General features: G+C 40.1%; 1 protein-coding gene across 4 annotated transcripts in view; it reads left to right on the top strand.

The window, feature by feature from the left end:
- The window catches only part of LOC136250971 (uncharacterized), a 184,812-nt gene that overhangs the window by 141,889 nt on the left and 24,220 nt on the right, over positions 1–18,703 (top strand). For 3 of the 4 annotated variants that reach the window (XR_010698857.1, XM_066043329.1, XM_066043327.1), the window contains exons 1-3: positions 1,908–2,059; positions 5,932–6,008; positions 6,092–6,601. Coding sequence is in view for 3 of the 4 variants with exons in the window: in XM_066043329.1 (XP_065899401.1) it covers positions 5,948–6,008; positions 6,092–6,601 (571 nt within the window). In the remaining variant the exon portion in view is untranslated. Of the gene's footprint in view, positions 1–1,907; positions 2,060–5,931; positions 6,009–6,091; positions 6,602–18,703 lie in introns of those variants that run through there. The other variant, XM_066043328.1, reaches the window with a different exon arrangement.

Raw genomic sequence — 18,703 nt, 5'->3', positions numbered from 1 at the left:
CAGTCATCCTTAGCAACAGTTCACTGACTGCATGAGGTTTGTAAAATTCTGGATACACTAATATGCACCACACAGATCTTTCAATTTTCTTGATCATAGCTAATGCATGAGGTAGCTATGTACTATAATGAGTGCAGCAATCTTTAAAAAATTAAACTGCAATGCTCACTCTTTCGTTAACCAGATCAAATAATGGTTAAATGAGGAAACAATACGTGTAGCAGTAAAAATACATGTGAGTGCTGATGAAAATATGTAGAAAAATCATTAAATAGTGGCCTTATATATAGACACATTGTAGGTCTACAGACTTTCATAGAAAATAGTTCACCTGAATAAGACATGTGACACATGCATGGTAAAGTGGCCTGTCATATCCTCACTATATGTCCCCATATATGTATGATCACCTAATTTCATTTTGACAACTTTTCTCCTAAGGATTAAATCTGTCTAGATATTGTACATTGCATGCAATGTTTCACTTTAACTAAACCTCAGAAATAACACCCTGAGAAAGAGGCATAGTAGCTAGTATGCTTTACAAACCATATACACTGTACATAATAAAATGAATACAATGCAATATTCATTTATTGTATTATGAAGATCAAAATGTGATAATAGTCTTATTGCATGCATGCAATCCCATGCATGGATTCATCAATCAGTTGTATGTATATGTAGCCTTCCAAGTCTGTATATATGTAGCCACATAATGGGCTATAGCTGTATAGTTGTCACATGGCTAGACTTTGAGTTGTATGCAAATTAATGGTTTGTGAGGATGCAGCTGGAGATGAGACTACTAGTTCGAGTGACCTAGTTATGGTTTTACATTTTTTAAAGGCTGTTGCTATTGTTCCGGCAGTCACGTGAATAAAAAATAAAACTACTATATAGATGCGTGCCCTGAAGTTGAATACTCGGGGCATAGCCGAGGGCATAGCATACAACTACTGTGCTTATAGTGAGAAATCTAATGGACTGCCGGAACAATAGCCTTGACAAAATATTTCCGGCTGCCGGAACAATAGCAACTTGCCATCTTGATTACAATGAATGTGTACAACAACAAAAAAGAGACAAGTATGTGAATCCTTGGACTAACATGTGACCACAGATCTGATCTACACAGCTAGTAGTCAGTTGTGGGCATGGCAAGGAAAAAAAGTGTAACTACATACGTACATACATATATACAACAAGAAAAAGCCCTATGGGTAACTACAAAACCTAGTTCAATCAGTCTGGTCCATTCTTTACAGTTAATTCCTCCCAAAAAAGATCCTCTGAGATGCAGAAATTGATGCCCCAGCCATTTCATTCAAAACAGCTCTAACACTGGATTTTGAAAACAATAAATCTTGATCCATGAAAAAAATTACATCCTTAAGTGCATTGACTGAATCGGGTAGTGGCCCAAGACGCCAACTTCCACTGGCATTACTGTAATAACAGAGATGCCAACCTCTCAACAATTTTAGGAGTGAGATCTCAAACACTACCAGCAATGTGGACTAGACTCAAGTGCAGCTCCAGGATATTTGGTAGTGAAGACCAAAAAAAGAAAAGGTCGCTTCTTGCTCAAAGTACATCAAATAAATAAGCACAGGGCTGTCCAATTTTAAGCACAGGCTAATGATGAAGCAGATCAGGCGTGAGAACTAAGTCTAAGCTGAAAGAGTGAGAAACAGAGGATTAGGCGTGAGAGCGTGAGATTACTAGCCAAAGAGTGAGACTCGATCACGCCTAATGCGTGAAACTGAGTTGGCATGTCTGTATTAGTAATAATGGGTTTTTTAAAGGCTTGAGGAAAAGGACGGGTTATATAAACAGAAGCTATCACAATGATGTGTAGGTATGTGCAACTATCGGGCGTTGAACGCCAAGTATGGTATCATAGTTTACCGCGAAGGGTGTGGTGAGTCAGTACAATTATTATGCGACAAGACGAGAAAACATCGCCAGCCTTGTAACTCGGAATACTTGAATACCAAATACCAGCTTCGAGTTGAGTCATAGCTACTGACGCGATAGGGATTGCTAGCATTGTGGCGTAAGTGTTGTACACTGCTCTTTTACGCCATTTTACTTGTACGCGTACATACACTAGTAGAATGATAGTATACGATAAACTGTAGTAACTGCATAGAGCTCAGCTATGCTGTCTTACTCTGTGTTGGGTCCTCATGATTGGGCTTGTGATTGTTTTTTAACGAGGGAAGACCTATATGTTACATACACACTGATGCATTAAGGGTATGAGTAGAGTTGGCAATGAAAAAATCTACCCTCTTTACTGAGATTAACTTGTAACTCAGGGGATCGAGCCTACCATAGATGTCTATTATCTATGAGCCTACCAATGATCTAGTTTTATGGTGGGTTTGGTAGTGATTAAATGCCTTCCATTTGAATGCTCTACCCGGCCTAGATGAATTCTCGTATCACCTAAGTTTTGTATGATCATGTATGACTAGCAGCTGGACCGAACATTTAGACAATCATAATAACTTTGAATGTATTGTGCTTATTATTTGGGGTTGTGCAGTTGCATCCCCCTGTGTTGTATCAGCCTTATGGCTGCCTTACACAGTAATAAAATCCAAATCCAAATTTGGGATATAGCCGTGTCGTAAATTTTGATGGATTTTGGTTCATTTTCATAAAAAATGGGCACGAACATCTAGAATGTTGTCCATTGCTGTTTTGGATTATTGGGTGAGGTGCTCTACAAAATACACAAGCTTAAAAGGTGGTTTGTTGTAAATCAATTTTTGCTAAAACGGCGCTTGACAAGTCTGCAATGAAATCACATAATGAAGTCCAAAGTTGGTTTACTAACTCCCAGGCACCTGTTTGGACCTTATTAAGTGGAGATTTACAGTGTTTACGTGCCAACGTAAACTGATGCCCTCACTCATGCTTTGATTTAGAAACATGCAGCATCTGTTTCACCAAGAATACGCATCCGTTTTCGATAGTATAGTGACCACCATGTAATGCACCATTCATGGAAACATTGAAGTGCTCTAAGCAATATTGCTGATGCTGCTGCCCATTTTTATTTAAAAACCTGAAAAATCGCTAAAAATTAAAATGCGCGCTACAGAAACAGCAAGGGGAATCACTGTATTGTTACTCTACGGTTTTGATGTAGACTTGGGTAGGACTGATCACCCAGAGTTAGAGGAGAAACTATAGAGGTTGATTTTTTAATTGCCAACCCTAGGTACGAGTTATTAAACCATCTGTGACCAGAATCAAAATCACAGAAATCATATCAAAACATACGTAATGTATGGTATGTGATTTGTAAAATAAAGCATTTCTAGATTCCAAATCACTGAGTTTGACCCTACATTAAATAAATCAAAAGTAGATATCCATTTTATATCCTTTTCATATAACCTTGGCTTGGTAAAACAGGCTGATCAAAAAAAACCTCGTCATTTCTTGCCAGTCCTTGTCCAACATTTTATAGTACAAACGAAAATACTATTTAACTCACATATCTCTACTGCACGCCATAAAAGCCCTTGAATTTCTCTATCCAAAATGCCGACCATATTGGTGTGACAGTCTTACTATAGTGACAGTTATTTGCTGCCAATATTACAATACACACTTCATACATTAAGCTTTTGGAAAATTTAATTAGCTACCTCAGTGGGAAAATTATACAATTACAAGTTCTTACCCTCAACTTGGTATCAGTATATAGGATTCCAACCGTATTAACAGGTTAGTTTATAGAGACATGTTGTAAAACGTGCCAAAAATGTTTTAAAGGATGCTCTGAACATGTATATTTTGCAGTAAAAGGTTCCTTTCTAGCTTTCCCTTCATTAATACACAAACAACTTACACACCACTTGAATCACCTATCATCAAGGAATCTGATGAGCCAAATTTCGTATCGGTTAACCAAAGTATGCAAAAGTTACGATGCTTTGTTTAGAAGATGGTGTGATGTTTATATGAAATGGGCAATCCTATGCCGAAATCCAGAATATTTTTTATATGTCAAGTAATCAAGAAGTTGGTTTACAATCAAGAAGTGCTTAAGAGATCACCTTAGAGAACTAACTAGTAAACAAAATAATAAGAAACCATTGTTAATGTATACATGCACAGAAAAAATAAAGGCATGTGAGACCTCAGGTGGCATGTGATTACAGACGCGCCTTTTTTTTACAGCGAAGGTGTTTTTGGGGTGGATATATATTAACAGAATGTTCTGCTGACTGACTGAGTAAGTAACTGATTGACTGACTGACTGATGCCTTCAGACAAGTGTAACTCGATAACGGCTACGGGCTTGATTTTTTAACTTTTCAACGTTGCTTAGGCCCGAGATGTGCCTTTTAGCATACTGCAGTATGTACAATGCACAGTAGGGATATAACACTTCTTATTGTTTTACTGTGATTTAATATCATGCACTACTCCAGCTTGTTTCAGTACTTTTTATCGATGTGCTATGGTCCCTACTCTAGTTGAAAATTCCAAATTTTTCTGTATACTTGTATAGTCTGATTGTGAATTTTACTTTGTGGCGTTGTTTGCTAAGTTGTAGAAAAACATTCAGCTGCATAGTTACTATCATTAGTTCATCCATTTAGAGCGAAACAAGTAACACTTATAGAAAACTGCATGCAATTCAAATCTGCCAGAGTCAAATTGGACATTAAATAGGGTCAAATATGCTCAATGAATAGCCCTCTAAATTTGAAGTAAATTGAATAGATCAATAAAACAGTTGTGAATTATCCATATGTTGCAAAAAAGTTAAGATGTTCAGGAAAAATGCATAAATATTGAAACTCTGTAGATTGGAGATTGCTGGATGGGTTTTCCTTTAATATGGTATGGAATGTGTCCATTGACAAGGGGATTTTCAATACAACCAATACAAATTGTTACTCTCCAGGCACAACTGAGTTACAGGTGTGTAAAAGTCATATCTTTTTGTTTTTCAACCACCCAACCGTCACATGGCAGCACTGGCTTCCTTTGACCTTACAACAGATCACGTGCCTTGATTTACTGCCTGGCATTATTTTTGAAGCATAATGGTAAAAGCAGCAAGCTCAATGTAAATGTATTTAAAGCTGTGTCATTTGAAATTTGATGGAACAGCAATGTTAACATTATATACATGCAGTGTAAGCTATAAAATACAGTAGATTTTCCAACCATTTACTCTAATAATTAACATCTATCATATGAGTTCTTGCTCAAATTCAATGTTGTCTTGCAAGAGTGTAAGTATTTAGAAAACTTGCTAATTAAAGGGTGTGGCACCATTTCACTTCCTCTGCTTGCGAGTATTTATCTGGTGCATTAATTTCACGCTTCAAAACCACGGGTGCCCCTGTACATATATTATACCACAATTGGTTCCATAGACAGTAGGAGGGCCCGTTAGCACCCTCTTCTATCTCACAATTCTAGTAGTCCAAAGTTAGGGTTAGGGTTTGGTTCAGCCATATTCTTTAATATAGGCTAGATAACTATTATTATCATCTTGCATTTAAGTACATCTAAAATTCAGGGTTCCAGCAGCTGCCAGTGGTGGTACAGTGGTTAGGGCTCTGATGTGTTACGAAAAGTCTCAGGATTGAGTTCAGAAATCTAACGTTTTAATTTTTTTTCATTTTACAAGTTTTAAGTTAAAGTCACAAAAGGCATCAAGCATTGTGAAATTAGTGCTATCCTGACCTGTATTCATCCTGTTTCATTTAGGATCAATACTTGTGAGTGAAACCAGGACTAGGTGCCACACCCTTTAATTAGCAAGTTTTTTAATCACTTTCACTCTTGCGACATGACATTGCATTTGAGCGGTACCGTAAGTGACTCTTTTGTATGTGTGGTTGCTAAGCAAATATGTATCTAAACATAGTTTCTATTATTTCCGTTTAGTTTTAATGGTATCACAATGCCCTGTACCAATCAAGCAATCATGATGATAGTGATCTTATGTTATATTAAATTATCAGGTATAGTGAGGTAACACTATTATGTACATGAAATAATGTACTTTAACTATATAATTTACATGTAATATTATAATGGTCTTTAGGTGGACAAACATGTACTGGCAGTGTTAATATTCAACAAAATGGACAAAATCAACTAGGTCGTGGTGCATTAGGAATTGTTCCACGTCTCAGCTTCACTTGTGATGGTAGAATAACAGGAATTATGGCTAGAGTGAGAAGAGATACTAATACTAACAGAAATGATTATCCTTACTTTATCATTTGGAGACCATCATCAACTAATTCAATGGTTTATACCAGTAGTGGTGAAGTTCAGTTACAAGAGAGTCAAGTGTCTCAGTGTAACAGTTTTGTTACGTGTAATGTTAACATTGTTCTATCTGGTAGTAACAGAATAGAGTTTCTGTCAGGAGATGTTGTAGGATATTATCATCCACAACAAACAATTTATCAAGTGAGGACCATACGAACCAATGGATATGAACGATACCGTATTGATGGATCATCTGCTCCAACTTCAGTTGATCTCAGTACTGTTAATAATAATAGGATTAATAATAACCGACAACCACTGATCCAGTTTGTGATAGGTAAATTTAATGTGTATGAATAATGATATCAAACAGTACAGCAGTACTGTTTATGGTTGGTTCTCGTTCACCTGAGCCCCCACCAAATACAGTAGGTAAGCATGTGTTCACTCCCAATGGTTTTGTACAGGAACAAACATGTTTTCATGCCTGAATTGTCTACACTGAATGTATGGGATATTTTGAAGCCTCTATACGAACTTGTTCTTGCCCAGTTCCAGCGTTTAAAGGTGTGCTACTAAATGTTTGGGCAGCTGGCCCATGTAACAAGAGTTATTAACAAGAAACCAGGGCTCAGGTGAATGCAAACCATGTGTAGTAAGGTTCTCTCCTAAAATAAATGAAGTGCGGCCCCTAAAAGGCCATGGTGAAAAAAGATTTGAAATCCAAGGTGGCGGCCAAGAAATGGCTGTGATGGTAGGTTAATGGTAAAATTTTTAATAACAACAATTCAGGTGAATTTGGTGCCGAAACACAAATTCACATGAATTGTTGTTATTAAAATTTTTACCATTAACCTACCATCACAGCTATTTCTTGGCCGCCAAATTTCACATCTTTTTTCACCATGGCCTTTTAGGGGCTGCACTTTTTTTTACAGCTTGGCTGTTTTTGATTAGATATATATTAACATCTTATTGTATTAGCCCAGCTTACCCAAGCTCAGGTGCGTGATTGGCCTAATTTGGGAAAATATTGTGTAGCCCAGAACGTGGCTAAGTGAAGTGCCTGACCAAGTTAGTGCACAGCATTCTGCATTAATGACGTGATCTCATCACCATAGCTATTAAGTAGCGAGCATCATTCTAGTCAAGTAGCTTCACTGCGCCCTGTTAGTCCCGGGTTACCAGGTGTATGCATGTATGTGCACATGGGTGGGTGGGTGTTTTCGGCATGATGGGCTGTTATTCAACTGATAGAGCTGGACAGAATCTGCGACTCCAATACTTTCATCTGTGCCTCAAGTTGAGTGTGCACATGCATAGCTATAAATAGTAACGCTGCATGGTGCACGTGACCCATTGTCCCCCCTTTACCTCCCGTAACGGTCAATGATGTTAACTTTTATTTACAGAGTAAACAACATTTAACATCTTATTGTATTAGCCAAGCTTACCCAAGCTCAGGTGCATGATTGGCCTAATTTGGGAAATATTGGGCAGCCCAGAACGTGGTTAAGTGAAGTGCCTGACCAAGTTAGTGCACAGCGTTCTACATTAATGACGTGATTTCATCACCACAGCTATTAAGTAGCGAGCATCATTCTGGTCAAGCAGCTTCATTGCGCCCAATTTCCCCAAACTCAAAGTTATGTACACACAATAACCACATTGCACACGCAGATGGGTTAGGATCCCCACATGTAATAAGCTAAATCCAGCATCACACACATAATGAGCATGTCAAGCAGTACACATACATTGAGCATGACAAGTGTTACACATACAACGAGCATATCAAGACTCACGGTAGTGAGTCGCGCGGCCAAGAAACTACAAAGCACACGCCCAATTAAAAGACGCGCGGCCACTACTGTGAGTTATATACGTGTAGGGTCGGTTTTGCAATATTAGTCCTGGATTATGCAACATCTCTCAATAGATTTGTATTGCATTACGTGATAAAAAAATCTTTAGGAGTCGTCATCATCATAGTTTTCTTGCAACCTCGCTAAAATAAAAAAGTAGCCATCGCAAAATAAAAAATAGGCGTATTTCGCTTTATTTCTCTACCTTATGTTGCAACTACTGTCACGTTATACCAGTCAACATAGCCGTGTTTGTACAGTCCATCTAGCACTGACATTATCCGATCTGGTTTGCCGATACGCGTATTTTCTTCAATCAAACCTCTAATCCCTACAATAACTTTTAAAGACACTACGTGGACACAAACTCTAATGCCTGATAAACAAGTTGTGACAGCGTACTGTACCGTAAGTTCCCTAGGGATGGCATTTTAAGCAGAATTCTTTTAAATTCCATTTATTGCCGCACCCCATGCGAGCGTTTATGAATCGCCAGATGTCTTATAAACAAGGTGTGAAGAACAAAGTCACTAGCGAAGGTGCTTTAAGCATACTCTTCAATTCTCTATTTACATGTAATTTTTAATAAATCAACCACAAAGGCTGGTACAGTGAATACAAAAGGTAACAAGCCTTTAGGGGTTACCACCTCTATGTAGTGTGTACCATGAAGCTGTGTTGTGGCTTTCATTAAGTATTATGCATACTCAAATGGTGCAACAAAATTTTGTAATGGATTGCTCGAATATGGTTGGTGATTTGCCAGTGACCGTATATGAGTTGGGATTGTTCCACACAACTTACACAATATTCAAATTTCATGATGGCCATGAAAATTTCTTGCCATATGGTATACATACAACAATGTGTAACACAATGTTAATCAACATCACATCAAGACATTACTAAAAATAGTTCAACAATAGTGACGATCTCTTGTATGTCAGCATGACGATACTGAGACCTGTAAAAGAATAAGTAGGCACTGAAGTTAACCTTAAACACTCATGCAACTGACCTGGAACATCGGTCGCAACACCAAAGACACCGTTTCGATATCTGACGAAACAATCCAGCAAGTACTCAATTAAAAAGAGAATGTGCAAAAAATCTATATGCCAGGCGGTACCAATAATAGAATGGATAATCAAAATGAACTAAAAAATTATATCCCATATGCAGGTTAAGTGAATAACATAACTGTTGGGTGAGCATGAAAACCAGAACATTAGGTCATTGGTCAAACAAAAGTACACTATCACAACCTGGTCACTGATAATTGATAACTACAAAAGAACAGTTGCAATAATACAATTCCCCTGAACGTCAACTGACCTGGAATTCATGACACCTGTATCTTTGTTCCTGCATGGTCTCAACTTACATATGTACCATGATCACATTCAACTGCTAGTGGATAAACCAGTATGACCAGATTGCCTGCAAAAACTAACAAGCAGGTGTTAAATACAATACACCTAAAGCCTGGAATATGAAAAATATTATATAAACATTATTCCACACTGATATAGTAATAGATTATAGAATGTTGTGGAACTTGCCTAAATGTGTAAACTTGAACATGAGGACAACTGCATAATCTGGACACTTGGAATTGTCCAATACCTAATGAACAAGTTGGTACTAATGACATTCACTTCAACATTTTATCCCAGCTGGGTGAATCTCTTGTAACTGAGTAAAAAGGTGTTCATTTTTCACTTGCAACCAAAGTTCTACATTTCTGTGGTTGAGTGTACATAAACTGACTTGGAAAATCAGTATGCCATAGGGGTATGGAAATGGTTCCTTTCCTTCTGTTGTGACATTACTTACAGCTGACTGGTAAATGATCATCGATGTCCTCGTGGACCCCAACCAAAAACCCTATCGCACAAACACGGTGAATCAGTGTGTGGCAATGTGACACTTTGCACAAACTTCACTCCTCATTTCGTTAGCCTTCAAGACCAGCATATATCATAGAGTACCTCAGTATTCTTGACTCTTACTTCTTCAAGCGTTGCTCAAGCGATGTAGTTTCTCACGAGGGGCTCGAGTTTGTCATTAAAGTCGAGCCGATTATAGTACGCCTCACGAGTTACATTCTTAAACTATTCAATTTAAAACCACATATCACGTGTGTCCACTTAAGGTAATTAGGGACTTTCCACAAGATTTCCCCTAAATAAATCACGTGTTAGTTGTCAATCTGGTGGATTCTGGTGGTGTACGTGGTTCAATAATGCGGTAAGTGTACTTTAACATAGTATAAGCTGTCAATAATTGTTTGTGCACTGCTAAACTAAGTTATTTTTGTGTGATAAGCATGCTTGAGGACGGGTCTGGGGACGAGACTAATGTTTTGACAGCAGTTGATGATGGCCAGGCAAAGAACTGCGAGAAGAACTACTGTGATAGTAGGGAAAAAATGCCCACCCCTATAGCTCTGCCTAGGGGAGCATTATCTACAGCTACTGTGTTATGTTGCTGATATGTACATCTGGACCACCAGAATAAAAGTGAAAGTGGTATATAGTAAGGCTCAATCCTATTATTCTGCTGAACAGGCAAGGGATTCTGGGACTCTGGGGGCATGCTCCCACAGGAAAGTATAAGTACTACAACTTTTTAGTTTTAATTGCTTCATCAAGTATAAAAATTTCAGTCAAAAGGTGATGATCAAGGCTCTGGTCTTATGCACTGGTTGGAGTGGTTGCATCAACACTGTACTGTGACATCCTTGAGGGGCTAGTGCTGGCATTGTCCGTGGCAGTACTATTCCATCTCCCCGAGTCTTGATGATTGAGTCCTCCATTCCTTTCTCTGCTGCTCCAATCTTGAAGTTGTGACCACAGTCAAAAAGTGGCAATCAAGGCTCTGGTCTTGCATCTATGCTGTACTGCAACACCCTTGAGGGGTTAGTACCGGCATTGTCCATGGCAATACTGTTCCATCTCCCATATACGTACAAGTCTTGATGGTTGAGTCCTCTATTCCTTTATTTCTTGCTCCAATCCTAAAGTTGTGACCACAATATTAAAAAAATGGTTATAACATGATAAATTATTATGATGATAACAATTACAATATATGTATTTATAGCTGTGTAGCAACTGTGAACTAATTAGGCACTTGCAAGTTTAATTAGGTGTTTGAAGCATTTAACATGTGCACACAGACATGAGATATTTTCGTCACATGCAGTAAAGATAGATTTACTCTAATAGAACCAGTGGCGGATCTAGAAATTTTCAGAGGGGGGTTTCAGATTCCACTCAACTTCAGCCTAGCTGTATTAAAGTGTAAATTGAAGACCAAAAAAAAAAGGTCACAAACGCCATAATTGTGATTTCAAAGGCAAAAGTTTCACCAGTAGAAAGTCCTTCTGTAACACACTATGTATAACTCGTAGCGATTTTATCACCCACATGACGACTTGTCAATAACTTTAGGGCAAGCTATTTTCAGAGGGGGTTTCAGCTGAAACCATTGCAACCCCTCTGTATCTGCCACTGAGAACAGTCATACTACACTGTAAATTCATACTTCCAAATTTACGGTGTTATGAAACAGTCATTATTATGCATGGATTTTACTGACTCTCCAAGATAATATTCTGCATTTATGTTAATTGCTCATTTCCAAAAAAATTACCTTTTATAAACCAATTTGTAGAATCTATCACAGACAAAAATGAGTAATATCCACCCCAAAAACACCTTCGCTGTAAAAAAGGCGCGCCCAAGAAACTACAAGTACCTGGAACCCAATGTAAAAACAATAACAAAAAAACAGCTCAGCTGAAGTGAAAAGTAACTGGTAACTTAAAGAGCTGATATCTGAAGCAGCCAAGAATACAACTAACTACAATTACTAAAATTTAATCCATGCAAGAACACCTTGGCTATAAAACAGGTGTGTACATGAAAGTAACTGGCAACTGAAACAGCTGATATCTGGAACAGCCAAGAATGAATGATCATATACAACTAATTCAAAAATTTAACACTGAACCTTTATAATTGAGCTATGTTCTATATTCACTCTTACTGCATCCTAAAGTAATTTCTTTTAACTCTAATTGGCTGGTAATTTGGCCACCTTTTTTTGCTCTATAGACGCTTTGCAAAACCACGCCCACTTTTTAAACTATGGTAACCGAACGGCCGCCATTTTCATTGGGGCCTGTACGAATAATTGCGATTGCACAGCATTGAAATTCGATGTTGACAGCACCCCAAGCAGAGCAGTATTGTTGAACAACAGACCATGGGAGTGTTCAGAGCTTTAAAATTAGTGTTTCTAATTAGATGCAGCTGGTTATCAGGGTGCAAAACACGACTGCTAGTCAGCACAAGCCAATAGTGCTGGTATATACTGTGTTCTCAGCTGCTGCAGACATCACTGAAGAATAATTAGATGGTATCCTCAGTAGGTGAATGAGTACATGAAAGCACTCACTGCTCTGCAAGGAGTGTGAATTTTCAATTGCAGAAATGAGAGAACTATTGCCATGCAAGTAATGTGACTCACCAAGACCTCAGTTCCACATACCTGAACTGAGAAGACAGTATCCTCAGTAGGTGAATGAATACATAAAACCACTGCTCTACAAGGTGTGTGCCATACACATTGTGTATTTTTCAATTGCAGAAACAAGAGAACTCATTTCCATGTAAGCAATGTGGTTCACCAAGACCTCTGTTCCACATACTGGTATATGCATACATCTTTTGAACGAAAAATATCTGAAAAATTTGTGGATAATGTTGCATACAATTTACGTTATCAGCTTGTAAGTTGTTTGAAAACAGTATCTGGGATCTACAAAGATACGTGTCAGCGGCACTGACAAGCAGTGATATTACAAACAACAGCACCATCCAATATGCCATCCTTATTTCATGTAGCTGCTGTGGCTGTGGAATTATCAATTGTTTTTATAACACATAAAGTAGTTAGTAATTCCCTCCTTTTCATATACTGTGTGCAGGGCCGGCGGAAGTAGTCCGGTTGCTCCGGTTTTGGCCGGACCAATTTTTGAGAACTGAATAAAAAAAATTTTGAGAATAAAAAAAATCATATGACGTTGCAGTAAAACCAGCACATCCGCCACCAATCTTTGTGTTTCCTAAGCGGGATTTCGGTAAGAAGAAGGTTGTGCAGCGATCTTGCCGAGCTGATTGGTTAGTAAATGTGACCAAATTGTACCCAGATTGTGCTACATGAAGGTTAAAATTCAAAATTTTCCTGGGGGGCATACCCCCAGACCCCCCTAGATGGGATACTCTACTATAAGTGCTTAACTTGGCCGGACCAAATCTAATTTGTTTCCTCCGGCCCTGGTGTAACATAGCTAGTACTCTTGTGAGTGTACAGAGATAGCCATATGCATAATGATGACACAACTAAAACTGATGACAAGTACAGAAATTGTGTAAAAATCATATCTTCAAGTACTAGTGTCTACTGATGTACCACACTACGTCTTGTTTTTGTCATACTTGATACACCATGCTATCTTCAGATAAGTGAGAGCAAGAGGGGTACGGAGAGTGAAACTTTTAATCAAAACGACTTTCTTCACAACGGCCAGATTTTCAATTCTCCACAACCAGTGGCTGGGTGTCGATTTCCAAGCTCAGTTCACCCATAGTTCACCCAATACTTCATCGTTTCCGAAAACACACTTCTCCTTTTCCAAAAGAAACTAAACAGTGGTGCTGCGAAGCAGTATGAAGGAATACGCCATACACCACTATGTACACTGGCCCCAATGAAAATGGCGGTGGCTCGGTTACTATGGTTTTTAAAAAGAAGGCGTGGTTTTGCAAAGTGTCTATTATACTGACTATTAAAAAAGGCGGCCAAATTACCAGCCAATTAGAGTTAAAAGAAATTACTTTAGGATGCAGTAAGAGTGAATATAGAACATAGCTCAATTATAAAGGTTCAGTGTTAAATTTTTGAATTAGTTGTATATGATCATTCATTCTTGGCTGTTCCAGATATCAGCTGTTTCAGTTGCCAGTTACTTTCATGTACACACCTGTTTTATAGCCAAGGTGTTCTTGCATGGATTAAATTTTAGTAATTGTAGTTAGTTGTATTCTTGGCCGCTTCAGATATCAGCTCTTTAAGATACCAGTTACTTTTCACTTCAGCTGAGCTGTTTTTTGTTTTTGTTTTTTACATTGGGTTCCAGGTACTTGTAGTTTCTTGGGCGCACCTTTTTTACAGCAAAGGTGTTTTTGGGGTGGTCAATTAATACACATACAACAAGCATATCAATTAATATGAGCCTATCGAGCAATACACCGCAATCACCATTCACGCTAGTGGCACATCCACCTGCCCTGTCAGAGCATTACAGTTATATGTTGAGGCAGTCCTATAACCTCAGGACAATTCACCAGTTTTTAAAGGTGGCAGATTTCCCCATTAAACAGACAGCAGCTCACAAACGCCATTCGTCACCTTCTAGGACACGAGCTACAGCCAGCAGAACTACTCTAGTCACAGTTTTAGAAGTGGTGTAGCGACCACTGCTACTGCAGCAGGCATACCAGATTGGCTCATCAAAGTCCTTGGGAGATGGAGCAGCAATGCTTACCAACTGTACATACACTCCTCTCCAAAGATGTTACAATCAGTACCAACACTCCTTGCCCATGCCAACATTTCCAGTGGGAATAAAACAGCCTCTGAAGGTTAATCTCAGTTCCCCATGATGGTATGTTAGCCCTGCTCATTGTATGTGTACTGCTTGATATGCTCATTCTGTATGTGTGCTGCTAGATAGGCTCATTCTGTATGTGTGCTGCTAGATAGGCTCGTTGTATGTTTACTGCTCAACATGCTCAGCTTATGTGTACTACTAGATATGCTCATCGTACTGCTAGATATGCTCATTGTATATGTGTACTGCTCGATATGCTCACTGTATGTCTTGATATATTCGTTGTTTGTCTGCTGCTCGTCACGCTCAGTGCATTGCTCAATATGTTCATACTGCTTTACATGCTCATTGTATGTCTACTGCTCATCATGCTCACTGTATGTGTATTGCTAGATAGGCAGGCTGTATGTGTACTACTTGTCATGCTCAGTGTATGTGTACTGCTCGATATGCCCGTTGTATGTGTACTGCTCGTCATGCTCAGTGTATGTGTGCTGCTCTTCATGCTCAGTGTATGTGTACTGCTCGACATGCTCAGTGTATGTGGGCGCTCAACATTTGTACTGCTCATCATGCTCAGTGTATGTGAACTGCTCGTCATACTCAATGTATGTGTATGTACTGCTCGACATGCTCAGTGTATGTGTGCTGCTCGACATGTGTACTACTCATCATATGTGTATTGCTCGACATGCATACTGCTCATCATGCTCAGTGTATGTGTATTGCTTATCATGCTCAGTGTATGTGTACTGCTCGACATGCTTATGGCCACAACGGAAGGGGTCTGTCTTAGACTGCTCAATGAAAATTGTATACTTATTGCCAACCAGTTGCACATGCTGCCAGGTTAGGGATGGGGTTGCAAATTCACTGGCTCTCAAGAACCCATAAAAAGCATAGTAAATGCTGCCCAGAGCAGACGTTTCTCAAGGGGAGAGAAAGAAGAGTCAACGCGGAGTCGTGATTTTAATGTTTGGAGGATGCTGATGGTAATGGGTAGGCAGGTGCGAGTTGATATGCCTTGTAACCTCTTGATTCCTGTGCAAAGCAGGTGAAGCAGTTCATCTTTTGTAGGGTCTTCAAAGCCTCTCTCTAGGTGTTCCAGGCGGATGCCAGTATACTTTGATGGTTTATACGATACCTGGCGAGCCATATAGCAGCAGAAGTATCATAGGGTGAGTGATGAGGCTGGGAAGGCTACAGTAGCATTATTGAGCACAGAATTGATGAAGTGCCTTAAATCCAGCTTGGTATGTTCTCCTGGTTGATGCGCGCAGCAACCCCTAAGGATTGAGGAGTCCCTTAAGAGCTGGATCGGCCATGCACAGATGGTATCTGGGTTGTTGGCTGCTTCCGGGGCAAGTCTGTGAAAACATTGTACCTGGAAACGGGAGAGAGCATCAGCAATGCAATTGTTAGTGCCATCAATGTGAGTAACTATGATATGTATATTGTGTTGTGCTGCACGGAAATAAAGCATGCGGACAAGGGCCATAACTTGAGAGCAAACTGTGGAACCTTTTTTCCAAATGCCTACAGCTGCTTGTTTGTCACAATGTACTGATACTTTCTTGTTGACTGCTGATGCTATGGCAAATAGCTCCTTCCATGCAATGTATCTGCCTATTTGGTCAGGTGACCAGTGTGCTTGGACCCAACGTTCAGACCAGTAAGCCCCCAGCCAAAGGTGCCGGAAGCATCCGTATACAGAGACATTGAAGGGGAGGTGGACCAGCTGCTCTCTAGAATGTATGATGTTCCACTCCAGGTGGGGAGAAAGGCTAGCCACCAATCAAGATCTAAGTGTGCATCTGTACATAAGTGGAGGCGGTGATGCATTCGTGATACTGTGCAGCTAAGATCTATCTAGCAGTGGAGGAAGACTCTACCAGCTGGGATTACTTTGCATGCGAAGGACAGCTTTCCTACTAGTTGATATTTGGTGCATTTGTCCTTTCGTCTAAGCGACTGAATTGATAAAATAAGGTCTGCCTTTCTTTCTGGTGAGATAGTGGTGGTCATCCCCTCAGTATCTATGACAATCCCCAGAAATGTGAGTCTGGTTGAGGGTCCATAAATTTTAGAGGTCTTAACAGGAGCGTTGATGGTTGTGCAGAGTGAAAGCATTGCTTGCAGATTGTGTGAGCATTCTGTTGAGCCAGGTGAGCCAGTAGTAAAGAAATCGTCCAGATAATGTAGAACATGGCGCACACCATGGTTGTGTTGGAGGGACCAGTGAATAGCATCAGCTAGTTGGTTAAAGAGGAAGGGGGAAGATCAGAGGCCAAATGGGAGACAGGTATCGATGTAAAATTGGTCAAGCCATTTAATTCCAAGGAGGTTCCAGTCCTGTGGTCTCACCGGGATGAGGCGGAATGCATTCTTGAGATCTATCTTGGCCATTAAAGCACCCCTTCCAAACGTGGATACTATTGCAAATGCATCGTCCACTGAGCAGTAAGATAGCGTGTAGTCCTGCGAATTGATGGAATCATTGATGCTGGACCCATAAGGAGCAGATAAGTGGTAAATAGCGCGCCAGCCCCCATTGTGCTTGGGGACCAAGCCCAGTCCTGAACAACGGAAGTTGGGGAGTGGAGGGGTTCTGAAAGGACCCAAAATGCGACCTGCTTGACACTATGAGGCTATGTTAACATCTAGTATGTCTGGTTGCTGGGATGCGGAGGTTAGGTTGTTGCTAAAATGCGTAAAGTGTAGTCCGGTGTAGCCGATGTCACAGCCGTGTTGGAGATTGTAAATAAGAGCTTGCACATATGTTTGATTGGGGTGAGCTAGAAGTTCCCTATGGAGATTATGTATGTTGATTGGGGTTCTGTGTACCTTATGTATTGTAATATGATTCTGTAGTTGCAGTGGTAGGTGCTCTGCAGGGGTGCATGGTGACTTTGGGGGATTAGTGAATGGTATGTGCGTAGGCTGGGGAGCTTTTGTGCCCAATTAGTGTGTATTAGTTCGAGAGTGCATGAATATGTAGCAGTTATACGTCCCAAAGTACTAGCATAAGGGGTGTGTGCATGGAGTAAGTCTTCCATGGGTGAATTGTATTCTAAAGGTTCAATGTAAGATGCATTGTGGCCACTGTCTACACTGCTACTGCATGAGGTGTGTTGTGAAAGTTTAGTGCGTGTGTACCCTATAACACAGAGTGTGTTCCAAAGTTGTAGTGTATGTTGTCACCGCATATTGGAGGTCCGGATTCTCTGCGATTAGGTGGTCTAGTGCATTGCGAGCTGTCACGAAAGGGCGAGTGAGGGCAGTTGTCTGGGAAGTGGTTCTTGGCACCACAATAGGGACATGGCCAACATTGTGTGTTAGTATTAGTAGTGCTGGTAATGGTTTCATGCCATAAGTCTGGGAGGCGTTGATCCCACCTAAGGTAAGGGTTGTAGGCAGCCATGGTGCGGAATTGGCTGTCATACTTGAGCCAAGCCTATAAGGGAAGGGATTGGCTGGCGGAGGTGATAATTCTCTGGTAGCCAACCAGCTCAAGGCTCATGCAGGGTTGTGTGTGAGAATAACTGTCAGGTACGTGTTCCATGTCTGCATCCACATGGGAAATGAAGATATTGGTGGAGGTTTGTGCGTGCTGTGTTGTGTGGTGTGTGTAGTATCAACAAATGATGTCTTGTCAAGCAGTACAGAGAAATCAACATACTCACCTCTGAGGATCTGTTGCTGCAGTTAGGTTGGTACTGGCACTGACAGTTGCTGGGCTGTGTAGTGGGGTATCTGAAGTTGTTGGAGCTGTTGTGGTGGCAGCTGTACAGGCTGTAGTTGGTGACTGTACTTGCTGCAGCTGTGGCTGTATTTGCTGTAGCTGTGGCTGCACTTGCTGTGGTTGTGGCTGTAGTTGTACTTGATGCAGTTG

The sequence above is a fragment of the Dysidea avara genome, chromosome 3, assembly GCF_963678975.1.
Source record: "Dysidea avara chromosome 3, odDysAvar1.4, whole genome shotgun sequence".
NCBI classification, from domain to species: domain Eukaryota; kingdom Metazoa; phylum Porifera; class Demospongiae; order Dictyoceratida; family Dysideidae; genus Dysidea; species Dysidea avara.
This window is presented reverse-complemented; position numbering and strand designations above follow the sequence as displayed.